This window comes from Mangifera indica, chromosome 11, assembly GCF_011075055.1.
Source record: "Mangifera indica cultivar Alphonso chromosome 11, CATAS_Mindica_2.1, whole genome shotgun sequence".
Taxonomy (NCBI): Eukaryota; Viridiplantae; Streptophyta; class Magnoliopsida; order Sapindales; family Anacardiaceae; genus Mangifera; species Mangifera indica.
Genome location: NC_058147.1, coordinates 2,474,409 through 2,489,439, shown reverse-complemented (window position 1 = coordinate 2,489,439; position 15,031 = coordinate 2,474,409). Strand labels below are relative to the sequence as shown.

The following is a 15,031-nucleotide window of genomic DNA, read 5'->3' as shown; positions in this document are numbered from 1 at the left end:
TAATTTGGTTGCTTATTGAGTCGTTGCATACCAATGTTATATATTAACTTTTCAAATATTTATGTCAATAATGTCTTGTTGAACAAATCTATAAGATTCTTACTAGATTGTATTTATTTGACACAATTTATTTAACAATCTTGTATGTTACCTTATATTAAAATGTATTTATCTATTCTTAATATTTCATTTAAAACGTTCTTACAATGTTTAATGTCAAAATACCTTCTATATTTTTTTAACATTTCATTTAGCCCCTCATACTTATCTAATATTTCATTTAATACCTTCGTTTGTTTTCTATTATCAAAATACATCTACTCATTCTTAGCATGTTATTTAAATCATTCATATATTATGTAATATCAAAATACCCTCATATTTTTCTTAACATTTCATTTAACCCCTTATAATTATCTAACATTTTATTTAACACTATTTTATGTTATCTTGTATCAAAATACATCTATCTATTCTTAACTTATTATTTAAATCATTCATGTATTATGTAATATCAAAGTACCTTCTATATTTTTTTAATATTTATTTTACCTCATATAATTAACTAACATTGCATTTAACACTCTTGTATGTTGTCTCATATTAAAATACATTTATCTATTCCTAAAATTTCATTTAAAATGCTCTTACAATGTTTAATATCAAAATGCCGCTCATATTTTTATAACATTTCATTTGACCCCTCATAATTATCTAACATTTTATTTAACATCCTTATATGTTGTCTTGTATCAAAATATATCTATCTATTCTTAACATATTATCTAAATTTTTTATATATTGTATAATATCAAAATACCCCTCATATTTCTCTAACATTGTATTTAACCCCTATATTATTATTTAATATTCAAGTAATCTCTTTATATCGTTTTTAAGTTAAGATTCGTATAAATACATTTTTTTTATGAACTAACTTTTTTTTATTCAAATTTAAAAATACGAACTTTTTCATCTAAATAAACCTATACTAATTGATATTAAATAAAAATGAAAATGAGAGTGAGAGTTTAAGTGATATGAGAAGTATGTGTAATAAGAGTGAGTGAGAGAGTTTATATAAAGAGGGTGAAGGGTAATTTTGATATTTTCAAAAAAAGTTAGGACATTTTTACCTAAAAATAGGTAAATTAGATAATTTTACGTAAAAATAAGAAAATTATATATTTTTGTTTAATAAAGGGGTAAAAAAGGTATTTAATATAATTTCCCTCATTATTATTGTTTGTCGCGACAGCTTACGGTCTTTTTCGGCAACTCAATTATTGAACATCACATCTCTGCTAATTAATTAGAAGACTCAGTAATAGGCTAATGGCTAACCATGGAGCTTCTTCCTCTCTTCCCAACTGCAGTTACTGGTTTCTTTGCATTTCTATTCTTCCTGTATTCTTTGTTATGGATATCAAAACGTGTTCACAAAAATTCAAGCAACAATGTTGCGATACCAGAACCTGGCGGTGCAAAGCCTTTGATTGGCCACCTCCATCTCTTAAGAGGCTCAAAACCTGCACATATAACACTGGGAAACATGGCTGACAAGTACGGTGCGATCTTCATGATCAGGATGGGTATGAATCGAGCTTTGATTGTAAGCGATTGGGAGATTACTAAAGAGTGTTTTACTATCAAAGATTTAGTCTTTTGCAATCGCCCGAAATCTCTAGCCGCAGCGATCGTGGGCTACAACTATGCTATGATGGGTTTCAGTCCTTATGGTCCTTACTGGCGCCAAATCCGCAAGATAGCTACGCTAGAACTTCTCTCAAACCACCGCCTGGAAAGGCTAAAAAATATCCGAGAATCTGAAGTGAAGGCGTCTGTCAAAGAAATATATGATCTATGGATGAAGAACAAAGGCAGTACAACAAAGGAACCGGTGTTGGTGGAGCTGAAGAGATGGTTTGGCAAGATAACATTGAACGTTGTGCTAAGGATGGTTGTAGGAAAAAGCTTCGTGGGGGGTACAACAAAGGAAGAGAGTGAAGAGAATGAACGTAGCAAAGAGGCGATAAGGAAATTTTTCGAATTAAATGGGGTATTTCCACTTGCAGATGCACTGCCGTTTATGAGGTGGGTCGATTTAGGAGGACATGAGAAGGCGATGAAGAAGACTGCAAAAGAACTTGATGAAGTTATGGAAGGGTGGTTAAAGGAGCATAAGCAGAAGAGAAGCACAGATGAGGTGAAAGGTGAGAAAGATTTCATGTACGTGATGCTTTCCCTTCTTGATGAAGCTCAAGAGCTTCCTAGTTATGATGCCGATACCATCGACAAAGCTACCTGTCTGGTACGTCACTGCTTTCCACTAAAACTTTGAGGAAATGACAATTTCTAATCCTTGAATTTGAAAAGTTTGTTTTCTCACCCATCAACTAAGTAATTTACTAGATACTTAAAATTAAATTTTTTTTAATTAAATATAAAAATTAAACTCATTTCGCAAGATCCTATACAAGTTTTAAAACTTGGCAAACACACCCTACAATTTAGGTTTCTTCGTTTTCCTGGATAAAACTCTAGTACCATGGTTGATGTCACAAGGTTTAACATTCCGCCACCATCAACCACAACCTACACGTTAAGCATCTAATTTCATGAAATTCAATCAAAATCTTTACACAATCTACCAATTGAACACAAACCACAACCAAAGCAAAAAACCAAAGTCACAAAACTCAGAACAACAGAAACAAAAGAAAAATTATATGTTTTTAAATATCACCATTGTTAAAGAATGACTTATCCAACCAAAGCAAAATTTCAAAACTAGAACAATGGAACATAGAGGAACAAAAATTAATTAGGATTCAATCTTATAGCCTTCTTGATTATTCACCGGGGGCCTCAAATTCATCCATACGTGTAGCAATGTTGAGAACAATGAGTCATGATCCACACACACCAACAATAGTGACAACAATGTTTCTTCAATTTCGACATATTGAAAGTTGGTGAGGGCAGTAGTAAGAGCGAAAACAAGAGTGAAATTGAGAATAAGAATCAGAAAAAAAATCCCTTAGTTAACCTAGCCAAAGTCCAAGAACAACTACAAAAGCTTCAAAAGATAGCGGCTCGAAGTATTAAGAAGAAATAGAAAGATTCGTATGAAGAGGAGGTCTTCAACCCTATGATCCTTAAATTTGGAAGGAATATGCATCTTTTCTAGTAAATGTTGAACCTATTACTTCATTGATTAGAAAAAGGGGTAAATATAGTAGTTACATTGACTCCTTCTTTGTTGCTAACACTTTACAGGTTGAAAAAAGAGATAAAAAATAAATAGGAATATTTTTATATTTTTGTCAATTATTATACAATATCGCTAATAGAATCAATCAATTGAATTGGATGACACGAAAAAAAATTGACTTTTTTAGATTTGAAGGTGGAAAATTATCATTTTTTCAAAGTTTAGGTAGGAAATAGTCATTCAGCCTTATCTATATCATGTATTTGACCTCCTTAAATGTGTTATTACATCAAATATGTTGACTATATTAATCCAGTTCCAGAGGGAATTCAAAGAATTTGCAGTAAAACTGGTTAAGATTGAATGCAATTGGAAAAGCTTGAAACAGTTAGTCTTGTTTTTTTTTTAACGTTACCTGCCCATCAATTATATGGACCCATTGATAAATAGCACACAGCCTAAAGTGGTCGCAGCATTAACTAATTACAGGAGTATCTTAGTGCTAATTGACATGCCGCAAGCACGCATATTCTCAGGGAATCGCGAAATCCAAATAGATGTCTTCGTTTCAATATCCCAAATACTTTTGGACCTTTATAATTAACATGATAAGCCAAGCTATCAATGTTTATGGCTATGGCTCTTTGCAGGCTATGATATTGGGAGGCACAGACACAACTACTGTTACACTCACATGGGCTGTGGCTTTACTTCTCAACAACCGTCGTGCCTTGTATAAAGCCCAAAACGAATTAGATACCCACGTTGGTAGGGGAAGGCTAGTGCAGGAATCAGATATTAAAAACTTGGTCTACTTCCAAGCTATCCTAAAAGAAACATTACGTCTGTATCCTGCAGCCCCACTGGCTGTGCCACATGAATCCTTAGAAGACTGCAGCATTGGTGGGTACCATGTGCCAGCCAGAACGCAGCTTATAGTCAATCTGTCAAAGCTTCATCGAGATCCCAAAGTTTGGTGCAATCCTGGCGAGTTTCAACCCGAAAGATTTCTTACCACCCATAAAGATTTCGATGTCCGGGGCCAGAATTTTGAACTGTTGCCATTTGGTAGTGGAAGAAGAGTGTGTCCGGGGATCTCTTTTGCTCTTCAAGTTATGCAACTCACACTTGCTAATTTGCTGCATGGATTTGAGTTTGCAACCCCAAATGGTGAACCAGTTGACATGGTTGAAGGAATTGGTTTGACAAACCTGAAGGCCTCCCCCCTTGAGGTCCTTCTCACATATATGAATAAATGGGCTATTGGTTTGTGGTCTTATGTGTCTCTTCATGCTTGTGGTGTCAGGTTTATGCAATTTGGGACGCTTTTATCTTGTACTATACTGAAATTGAAATGGATTGGTTCTGTAGTGTCACATAATATTATTGGAAAGTAATTTTCCAGATCCTTTGAATTCAGGATGAAGCAATAAGTCATTGACTAGACATCTATTATTGCTCCTCCTTTAATTTGCTGCTACATAGAGATAGATTTAAAAGATAGATCCAGATCCACCTAACTTACGGGTTCAGCTATATAAATAAATAACTGAAGTAAGGAAAAATTTAACTCTAGTCACAAGGTAAGTCAACGTCATGTATAATTAGCTTGCCGTTTTCATCATCTGGTCCCAGATTATGAAAATCGACTATCCTTGCTCATTACCGTCGTCACATGGTGCTTGTGTGACCTGTTGTGACACTTTAAGCTTCTCTTTGTTCATAAATATATGATCTATCACTCTCCATTCACATCACTGGTTTTATTGCTCTCCTGCTCGGGCGCGGAGATGCCGGTTCCTCAACTAAAAACTCACCGTTTTAGAAATCGAATTATTCTTTCAAAACTAAATTAATCACATATAATATGTGAAACTTTGGATTCAATAACTAAACCTACAACATAATTTTGGATTTATAATAATATTCGTATGATTTGCCATTCTTGACTAGTTTTGATAAGGTCTCGCCGTGAATTATGGGATAATGATTAGGCCACAATTTCCTGGACCCTGGATTAGTTAACCAGAGTTAACTAACTAACCATGGTTCCCATTTCCAATTTTTTTTCGCCTTCATTTTATCCCGCTAAACGATCACGCCCGTCTTAACAAACCTAAACGCCAACGACTCAAAGCCATTCCCATTAACTCTTCAGAAGTTGACACTCCTAATGCTTCCGGAAAGAACGGACTCCAGCTTGAGTGAGCGTTCCACCGTTGAGGTGACGGAGAGAGTGTTAGTGGCCGTTAGAGCAGAAAAAGTGATCTCCAAGACTGCATTAGCATGGGCTCTCACTCACGTTGTTCGTCCAGGGGACGGTATTACTTTGCTTGCCCTTTTTCCACCCAAAAAATCAGGTAATTCTGTTGTTTTGCATAATTTTCCTTATAGATTTCGAGGCTATGATGCATCGGTTTAATGTCTGTTATAAGGTAGGAGATTCTGGAGGTTTCCCAGGCTGAATGGCGATTGTAAAAGCAGTCATGCGGAAAATTTGCCGGATCGGATTTGTGAAATCTCCGAGTCTTGTTCACAAATGGTACTTAAGCTTCATAACCAAATTGAGGTCAGTTTCAAAATTTACACCACATTTCCCAACTCGTCTCTTTTCAGGTACACAGTTGCATCTAGACTCTTTTGTCTTTTCACACATTGATAATTTACTGTGCTAATGTAAATTATTATTTTCTTTTTGTCCCTTAGTCGAAAGGAACTATCTGACTCGGTATCTAAATTTACAAATTTCACAATGTACATACGTTAGCATAACTCTATGCAAAATTTATCCTACGTGGTAATTTTTTTTTATGTGTTTGAGTTATTATATTATGAAACTGAAGTATGATTAGAGACAAAGATAGGTATTCCTTGGAGGAAGAAAGAAATTGTGAATAATTATATGTTATGATTCCAAGTTAATGGCAGCTGATTGAACGTCAGAGTGTGGAAGATTCATGGAAGCCAAACAGGTTTTAAGATCTGTTGCTGGTGAGATGCTAACAAATTAAGTTAATTAATGAAGTGAGATGAGGTCTATTTTTCATTCGGAGAATGGCATGTGCCTGGAAGTGGCTGTGCTGTGGAGATCAATTGTAGACCCCATGAAAAGAAACCTGTTATGTTGTGCTCGAAGTTCAGATATATTATTGCTCATTATATTATTAACAAAATACTAATCATGAATAAACGTGGTGTCCCACTTCATTAGTGTACTACCTGATTGTTTTCATAGAAGGTCAAGAGGCAGAGAACAACCAAATGGAGGTTCTGCCTTCATCTTCTAGGCAATTACTGGTTTGAATATTATAGAAGTAGCCAATAATGATGTGGTGAATGTAGGTTCGAGTGAGGATTAAGGTGGTATCAGGTGCATCTGGAGGTGCAGTGGCGACTGAGGCAAGGAACAATGGAGCCAACTGGGTCGTACTGGACAAGTAATTAACATAATAAAAAAGTATTATTTCTTTTTTATGAGCTTTTGATTTGATGGGTTAGGTGGTGGTTAGTCATCTGTTTGTCCTCGTTAGTAACTATTAATTGATTAAGATTCTGTATAATTATGATCTGCTGGTAGGCTGTTTGTCTTTTTATTATTTGTCCATAGTAGTCAGTCCTTAACGGATTAAATTATAATGCTTTCTGAATTTGCGCATCCAACATTCATATGATTTTTTAAAGGTGAAAACACTGAAGGCGAGGACTAAATTCAGGCCAGGGTTCAAGAATTAATCTTATATCTAGCTGGTTCTAATACGGTTAGCTCACTCCTAATCCAAAATTAAGCAAGGAAAAACTGGTGTGAGGGGACGGACGGACAGTAATTAAGGCTTCAAGCTAGCTAGCATGTTGTTTTGATTAATTCAACTTCTTACTAGTTGACTGATTCAGGTTTTTTTCTGCTAAAACAGAAAACTAAAGCAAGAGCTGAAACACTGCTTGGAGGAACTTCATTGCAACATTGTTGTAATGAAAAATTCTCTAGCCAAAGTCCTTAGGCTTAATTTACAAGTCTCAAATGATGACCAAACTCCATATCTCTCTGCTGCTGCTTCACCAATTGAGCAAACTGGAAAGTTACCAGCGGAATGCTTGAAGAATTCCACTCCCGTAAGCAGTCCTGAAAGGCCAATCTCTTCTTCCTCGAGAACCGATAAACAAGGATCATTAACAAGTTCTGATACAATGACATCACTTTTCCTAGTCTATGAACAAAATCCTCTTTTTGAAGGAATGAACAGAGGATATTACACTCCTATAGATGATCAAAGCCACTTGGATGACCAACTTATGGCTCTAGACTCCCCGGAAAAAAGGCTAACAACTCTGTCAACAAAATCAACACCATCAGAGGCTACTAACTACAAGAGTGTATTTTGGATTCCCCAAAGCCACATTGTTGATAAGAAGCTATCGAAACCTCAAAACTATAGAGATACTCACAAAAGTAGACGTCCAACTTCCAGATCCCTGCTTGATGAATTTATTCAGTATGATCAAGATACAAAGGCTGGTAGACTAGAATACAATCAAGGCCAAGGAATAAATCCAAGTTCAACGATCAGGGATGCAGTCCCTTTTGGTAGAACATCCTCAATACCTCCACCATTATGCTCCCTATGTCAACACAAGGCACCAATATTTGGAAAACCACCAAGACGCTTTTCCTATGAGGAGCTCGAGGAAGCTACAGATAGTTTTTCAAGCGTGAATTTCTTGGCAGAAGGTGGTTTTGGAGTTGTTTACAGGGGAGTTTTGAGAGATGGCCAAGTGGTTGCAGTGAAGTTGTTAAAGTTTGGGGGTTCACAGGCTGATGCTGACTTCTGCAGAGAAGTGAGAGTTTTAAGCTGTGCTCAACATAGGAATGTTGTACTGCTGATTGGGTTTTGTACTGACGGCAAGAGGAGAGTCTTAGTTTATGAGTACATATGCAATGGCTCCTTGGACTTCCATTTACATGGTATTCCCTTTCTCTGTCATTTAACTTCTTTCCAAGAAATAATATCCAGAAGTGTACGGTACTATGCATTCCTATGAATACCTTAATCCCATAAGTTCAGTATTCTTCGCTATAATGTCGCATTGTTGATTAAACTTTTGTAATTGACAGGGAATAAAACAACCCCATAAGATTAATGAACTTCTGTTATTGACAGGGAATAAAAGAGCCACATTAGATTGGCAATCTCGACTAAAGATAGCAATTGGAGCAGCAAGAGGGTTACGATATCTTCACGAAGATTGTAGAGTTGGTTGTATAGTGCACAGAGACATGAGGCCTAATAACATCCTCCTTACTCACGATTTTGAACCTCAGGTACATCAATTTTTATTTTTTACATTTTTTTTTCTAATTCTTGTCATACTTGTAGCAACAATAACAGATTATGCATCATTCTTTTAACTGTTCTGTTACTTTTTCAGGTAGCTGATTTTGGACTTGCTAGGTGGCATTCTGAATTGTGTATAAATACAGAGGAACGAGTCATTGGAACATCAGGGTACTTGTGACATGTGATACGTAATTGTCTTGTGTATATACATTTGGTCATTCTTTCATCCCTAACCACTTAAGTGGATTGATTTTGTTAAGTTGATGTCTCATTAATCTCCAAAGTAACTCTGGTCATTGCTGTGTACCCCCGAAATGCCAGAAAACTATACTGTCGCTAATTCTTCTTGTATGTTCAAATGCAGTTATCTTGCACCAGAATATGCTGATGGTGGAGGAATTACACAAAAGTTTGATGTGTACGCATTTGGATTGGTATTAGTGGAGCTAATAACAGGTCAAAGAACCAGTAAGCTGCAATGTTATAAGGGGCAGCATGTGCTGTCTGACTGGTTCCACCCTCAGGTCGCATTAGAACCAGGCCTTACCCTAGAAAAGATATATTATCTGATTGACCCATATCTGGCTTCTAATCAAGCCCAGAGCTTCACCCATCAACTACAGGCTATGGCTCGCGCTGCCTTTTTGTGTTTATGTCCGGATCCAGAATCCAGACCCCCAATGTCAAAGGTACCCCATTGGATTCATGTGGTTTTTAGTTATATCATTTACCTGTTTTAAGAGGCTTTCACTTATATTTTGTAAAATTTCAGGTCCTTAGAATTCTTGAAGGAGGAGATACAGTGGTCCCACTGGCTTTGGACTTGAACTCTGTCGGCAACAGAAGTGGTCACTTGCCTGGCCTGAGCTCAAGCATGCAACATGAAGGAAGGAGAACCCACTGTCGTATGCTTTCACAGTAAATATTTCTTGCAATTAAAATTCCATGGTAGTTGCTTTTTTTGTTGCAATCATTCCAAGTCTCAGTGTTGATTACTTGATCTGTTTTTGTTTGTGGCTATTTCTTCTCTTTTTTTTTCCCAAACATAATTGCCATGCTATGAACTTTGTATAAAATTTCAGTGTCACAGGTACATCTGCAGAATCAGTTCACCTTCTTCATAATGTGTGTCAAATCAGGGAACCATTGTGTAAAATTACTAAAGAAATATGAGATTATTCTTGTATATGTTTGCATCCTGTGCATATTAGTTCTTTCAATCGATTTCGGTCGGGTAAGATGTTCTCACCTGTTGCTTCCCTGGTGACATTAGCTTCCAATGAGAGAGCGTTTTGCACCTTAATGCAATTTTCAAAGTTATTATCACATCATGTCATGGGCTGTAATAACTCTGCAATATTTTTTGCATATATAACTGTTACTTCTTGATAGGTTTTAGACTGCATTCTCAAAAATGGTCTATGTGCCCGCCCTGTCATCATCTATAAACGGTATGAAACAATGACTGAAACCATATTGAGAAACAAAACGGTTACTACATAAAGATACTAGTTTTACGAAGATGAAATAGTTGATCATCAATCAATAGATGGATGAACGACACTAAGAAATGACACTAAGAAATGTCAAAAAAGAAGAATGTAAAAATAATGGAGATTGCTAGAACCATGTTCAAAGAAAAATGTCTCCTTATAACAATTTACACTGCAATCTACTTGCTGAATGGATGTCTCACAAAAGTTGTTTAAAACAAATTATCAATTGAAGCTTAAATTGAATGTAAGCCTTCAACAAAGCTTCTCACAAAGTTTTCAATTATATGAGTTATATTCATGTACCAAATTAGAAGTATGTTGAACAAGAAAATAAAAGAAATGAATTTTTTTCAGACTATAACACTCAATCAAAAGGTTTCAAGCCTAAAATCTAAGAAACTAATTATCACACAAGTTATGAAATTCGATGAAAATACTAAATGGAATTAGGATTAAAAAAATTGAATAAAAGAAATATCATGAACTTAACTTAAACCAATAACTTCAAACGTTTTAACTCAAGAACAAGATGAAGAAACAAAAGCAGAATATGAACTAAAGACTTCAACCAGAATTCCCATAACTCAACATAAAAAATTTCCTCTTGACACACTGTCATAAAAAGTGAGATCTCTTATTAAAATATATGAGTCTTGCAACTTCACAACAATATAACATAATTGAAGATAGTCTCAAAACAGAAGATATTGGTGAAGGCTATGCAAGAAAAAGTTAATGATAGAGAGATGTGATACTAAGACGATGGTGGATCATCCTAAAATCGAGATCTTTAGGTGTTGTAACGAATATTTCTTGTGGGATTGGATTAGAAATTAAGTTAGACTTTAATTTATATATTAGGTTGAAAGATTCTATGTTATTGAATTGGTATAAATATGAAAAACAATATATGATTAGATCTGATATGAATTGTTAAAATTCAAATTAAATATGTTAAGTTCAAGTCAATTTAAATAGTTTAAATTTAGCTCAAATTGGGATTAAAATTAAATTATTTTTAATTAAATTAGACTTTTAATTTATTGATGTCAAATTAAATCTTTAAAATTTTAATCCATAGTAGACTAACTCTTGCTGTTTGATCACACTATCATTGGGGAATAATTAGGTGTTTGGTCGAAATAAAAGTGATTTGCATAATAAATTTTGTGCGTTTTGGGGATATACATTTTTTTTTTTTTACTAGGAGAGGTGGCAGAATTTCTAGTAGAAAAAGAGCCGTGCATCTTTTTGTATCTTAATCAATATTCCAAACGAGCATTACATTATAATATAACATTACGAAAGAAAACAACAAAAAAACAAAAGAAAAGGGATTTTAGTATCCAAACAGTCTTTTTCCCATAGGCAAATAAGGAAAAAACAAGAAGGCTTCTTTGTGCCTTTAGCTCAGACCCAAGAACAAAAGCTTTGCCCCATCCATGCGTTGAAATTGCATGTATAAATACACATTTCAAATGGGAAAAGGCCATGGGATAAATGACTACCAAGACTTCAAATCCCAGAGTTCTTGGGATCTGTCTCTTCACCTCTTGTTTGGGCTAGATTAATACATGAAGATTAATACATTTGGTGATTTTGCTGCGTCTTAGCCATGTCTGGAGCTATCTCAGACACCCCCCAAACCTTAACGGATTTATCCAAACTCCCACTGTACACAATCCAACGTTGGCCTCGACTCGCTGATTCATGATCCTTTTCAGCTGCCAAGCATTTCACCGGTCCGGTGTGCCCCGTCAGCACTGAGAGACACGTGTGAATATTGCCGTCTCTCCTCCACACGCATATCGTCTTATCTGCTGATCCGCTGAACACCAAATTCCCTGCAGCCAGTAAACAGAGAACCGCAAGTTTGTGGCCTTTAAGCACCCCGCCATGAGATAAATAGTTTTTACGTTCCCAGAAGTTGAGAAGTCCATCGCTGGACCCGCAATACAGGATGGACTTTGAGGAATCCATTGTCAAAGCTGTTACAGCATTTTCTTGTTTTAACAATGTACTGGAGAGGACGTGCTTTGTTCCTTTAGCATGATGTTCTCTTTTCCATACTTTGACGGTGCCATCAGCTGAACCGGTGAAGATCATGCCTTCAGTGCTGGAAACCACAGAGTTAACAGCGTCGTCGTGGGCATTGATTGATTCTAGGCATTTTGAATCGGAAAGTCTCCATACTTTGAAGGTTCTGTCCCATGAGGCTGTGTACAAGAGGCCATTTTCTTCATCCAAACTCATACACGACACCGCATCAGAGTGTTTGATCCAGAGGGAAGAACGACGACGTCTCACCTCAACGTAATTGCTTGGTTTGATGGAGCTCTTTAATATGTCCTTCAAGGTTGGTAAAGTACCGGCACGCCTGTGCACACTTTGGTTCTTCGGAGACACTTTCCATACACGAATTTTACCATCCTGATGACCGGTGAAAATCTTATCGCCGGAGATGACTATGGTCTTAACAAGACCGCTGCTTGCTTTGAAACCGCAAAATTCTTTAAGATCCTTCCAAACACGAATGTTCTTGCTATCAGAACCCGTGTATAAGAGGTTTTTGGTTGCAGCCAGGGAGTAAATATGACCTTCTTCCCGTTGAAGGGAGCCGATAAGACCATCCTGCGGAATGGTGTCATCTGATTGGGTCCATGGAGAATATTGAAAGGGTGTAGTCTGGTTCCACGGCGACATCATCATGGGTGAACCCTCGCAGCTCATCCGACCGGGGTCGTAAAACGATTGAACAGCGGAAGCACTGCTTTGACGGAGATGAAAATCATCATCGTCTGTGACTGAAAAAAATTTAGGATCTGAAGGAGACGTGCTGTCAAAACTGGACCCTGTATTCATACCGTTAAATTCAGCAAACATTGTACTTTCTTCGTCTCTCTTTCCAATCCGACAAAGGAAATCAACACAAGTTCGGGAATTAATAATGTTGTGGAATCGAAATAAGAGAGGACTTGTTAGAACGAAACAGCTAAAGACGAAAGAAGAGGAGAGGAGGAGAGAGGAATTTTTATACAGAAAACAAACACACTGAGATCAAGACACGTGTACGACAATACGTAATTGTTACGTATAATACTTAGATATTTGGGTCCGGAAAATCCGGGTCTGATTCTAATTACATCGTGCTGTTAGTTTTATTAGTTTGGAGTGCTGTTTCAATTGGACGGTTTCTGTTTTTCTCTCTATTTTAAGCGACAAATCGCCACTGGATCGCGTGAGCTGAACGGTCCAATCATCCATAGCCAGGTTCCCTTTACATGGACCCCGGTTGAATTTTGTTTTGAATAATTTCTGGTTGTATAGTTTGAGACATAGAAATGAGTTTCAATTGGATTAATTTTTATTTATTTAAATGGATTATTCTATAATGGTTACAATTTTCAAATTTAAAACAAAGGAGAAAACGCAGTTGGCAATGGGCAGTAGACACGTGTAACGTGGCAACAACCCTTTGCCCGATTTGCAAGGGCTCTGGTCCTTCCTTTATAAATCATTTTTGAATTAATTTTTAATAATGGGGGAGAATGGTCATTAGAATGAAGTGACTGAGAATATTCCTCTACCGTCCAAGCCATTATAATCAACATAAAAAACCAAAAAACAATATCTGATGATGGATTTGCTTGCTTCCAAATTCATAAAACGAAGACGGTTAAAAGGATTGCCTGAAATTGACCAACCCAATGCTTAGGTCGACAGCTCGATATTTGCTATAGGTTTGGCCGCATTCGGCTGCTTGCATCACCACACCCCTGTCGTTCTAGGGCTGTAAACCAACCGCCGAATTGAGTTCAAGTTCATTGTTCAATTTGGGTATAATATTATTAAATATTTAAAGGCTCAATACAGTTTTTTGTCGGTTTATATGGTTTTACAAGATAAATAATAGTCAAAAGGCTATTTCTATTTTAAGTTTTAATATAAAAATATATATATATATATATGTGTAAAATTTTAAAAATTTAAATATTTACTTATAACTTAAACATATATAATGACTCAACCCTCACAAAATCTGCAGTTTCAGAGTTAACAACAATTTCTCTTGGAGATTTTTTTTATCTAGATAAAACGACAAAAATCTCTATAATAAGTTATCGTTAATTTAGGAGAAATTGTTATTAAGCGCTGAAAAGAAACAAAAGTCGATGAAGGAAAATGTTATCAAATTTTTGAGTAATCTCAAATTGAAGAGAGGGGTTTAAACTAAAGTTTTTAAGAGTTTTGAGCGTGAATGAAATGAGAGAAAGATGAAACCATTAGGTTTAGGAGAAAAATGAGATTTTTTAATATTTAAAAACTTTAAATAAGAGTAAAATAGTTAGTTTTTAAAATATAGAGAAAAAAATATAATAAATTATATGTATTTTTAATATTATTATTAAAATAATAATTTTATCATTCATATTAATTAAAAATTTTAATAAAAATTAATTTATAAATAAATATTTAAAATTTTAAAATAGTTTACCCTAAATAATATGACAAATTTAAAATATTTTATTAATTTGTATAGAAATAATAATTTTTTTTACATGAATCTCGAGTTTGAAGTGGAAGAAGCAATATGAGCACTGAGCACAGATGGTGTTAATGGATTGGAGAGAGACAATGAAAGACCCTAGTCACCGACCTTCTGAAAAAGTATGGAATCTGGTCTCCTATCAATTTCAAGGTCTCCTCGATCCAACAAAACCGAGCAAAATAAAAAAAAAAAAAAATATATATATATATATATATATATATATATATATATATATTCTTATTAATTATTATTGTATCTATAAATATAAGAATCTCATGAGTGGCTTAAAAAAGCAGCGAGTCTCTCATTTTCACTTACAGGGTTAGACCACCATTGCCAACTCACTTCAACAATGGCTTCACTGATTCCCAAAACCCAACCCACGATCTCAGAAGTTGATGACAACACCAATACGACTGGAGATCAGGAAGACACAGAA

At 35.5% G+C, this 15,031-nt stretch overlaps 3 protein-coding genes across 5 annotated transcripts; 2 read left to right on the top strand and 1 right to left on the bottom strand.

Annotated features, from left to right (window-relative positions):
• The first annotated feature begins 1,306 nt into the window (after positions 1-1,306).
• Positions 1,307-4,633, top strand: LOC123229311 (cytochrome P450 CYP82D47-like). Its single transcript, XM_044655050.1, has 2 exons — positions 1,307-2,311; positions 3,865-4,633. Exons 1-2 carry the CDS (start codon positions 1,346-1,348, stop codon positions 4,609-4,611), a joined length of 1,713 nt encoding a protein of 570 aa, XP_044510985.1. The 5' UTR covers positions 1,307-1,345; the 3' UTR covers positions 4,612-4,633.
• Positions 4,634-5,159: 526 nt separating this feature from the next.
• Positions 5,160-9,735, top strand: LOC123229310 (inactive protein kinase SELMODRAFT_444075-like). Of its 3 annotated transcripts, XM_044655047.1 has the most exons (9): positions 5,164-5,574; positions 5,650-5,783; positions 6,557-6,651; positions 7,126-8,174; positions 8,371-8,531; positions 8,639-8,715; positions 8,912-9,236; positions 9,320-9,465; positions 9,630-9,735. In XM_044655047.1, the coding sequence occupies exons 1-9, from the start codon at positions 5,388-5,390 to the stop codon at positions 9,718-9,720; spliced, it is 2,265 nt and encodes a 754-aa protein (XP_044510982.1). In that variant the 5' UTR covers positions 5,164-5,387; the 3' UTR covers positions 9,721-9,735. The 3 variants fall into 3 exon arrangements, with proteins under 3 accessions (XP_044510983.1, XP_044510982.1, XP_044510984.1); XM_044655048.1 differs by lacking the exon at positions 6,557-6,651 and having other exon boundaries at positions 5,160-5,574; positions 5,650-5,830; XM_044655049.1 differs by lacking the exon at positions 6,557-6,651 and having other exon boundaries at positions 5,435-5,574.
• Positions 9,736-11,290: 1,555 nt separating this feature from the next.
• On the bottom strand, positions 11,291-13,022 carry LOC123230078 (protein JINGUBANG-like). The gene has a single exon (XM_044656189.1). The coding sequence runs from the start codon at positions 12,924-12,926 to the stop codon at positions 11,625-11,627; it is 1,302 nt and encodes a 433-aa protein (XP_044512124.1). The 5' UTR covers positions 12,927-13,022; the 3' UTR covers positions 11,291-11,624.
• Between the last annotated feature and the right edge of the window lie 2,009 nt (positions 13,023-15,031).

What these genes read in the sequence shown, in the direction of transcription:
- LOC123229311 (XM_044655050.1), top strand. Translation starts at nt 1,346, where the DNA reads ATGGAGCTTCTTCCTCTCTTCCCAACTGCAGTTACTGGTTTCTTTGCA. An exon ending in TCGACAAAGCTACCTGTCTG is followed by an intron (nt 2,312 to 3,864) that starts GTACGTCACTGC and finishes GGCTCTTTGCAG; the next exon opens with GCTATGATATTGGGAGGCAC.
- LOC123229310 (XM_044655047.1), top strand. Translation starts at nt 5,388, where the DNA reads ATGCTTCCGGAAAGAACGGACTCCAGCTTGAGTGAGCGTTCCACCGTT. An exon ending in TTTTCCACCCAAAAAATCAG is followed by an intron (nt 5,575 to 5,649) that starts GTAATTCTGTTG and finishes GTCTGTTATAAG; the next exon opens with GTAGGAGATTCTGGAGGTTT. An exon ending in CTTGGACTTCCATTTACATG is followed by an intron (nt 8,175 to 8,370) that starts GTATTCCCTTTC and finishes TGTTATTGACAG; the next exon opens with GGAATAAAAGAGCCACATTA.
- LOC123230078 (XM_044656189.1), bottom strand. Translation starts at nt 12,926, where the DNA reads ATGTTTGCTGAATTTAACGGTATGAATACAGGGTCCAGTTTTGACAGC.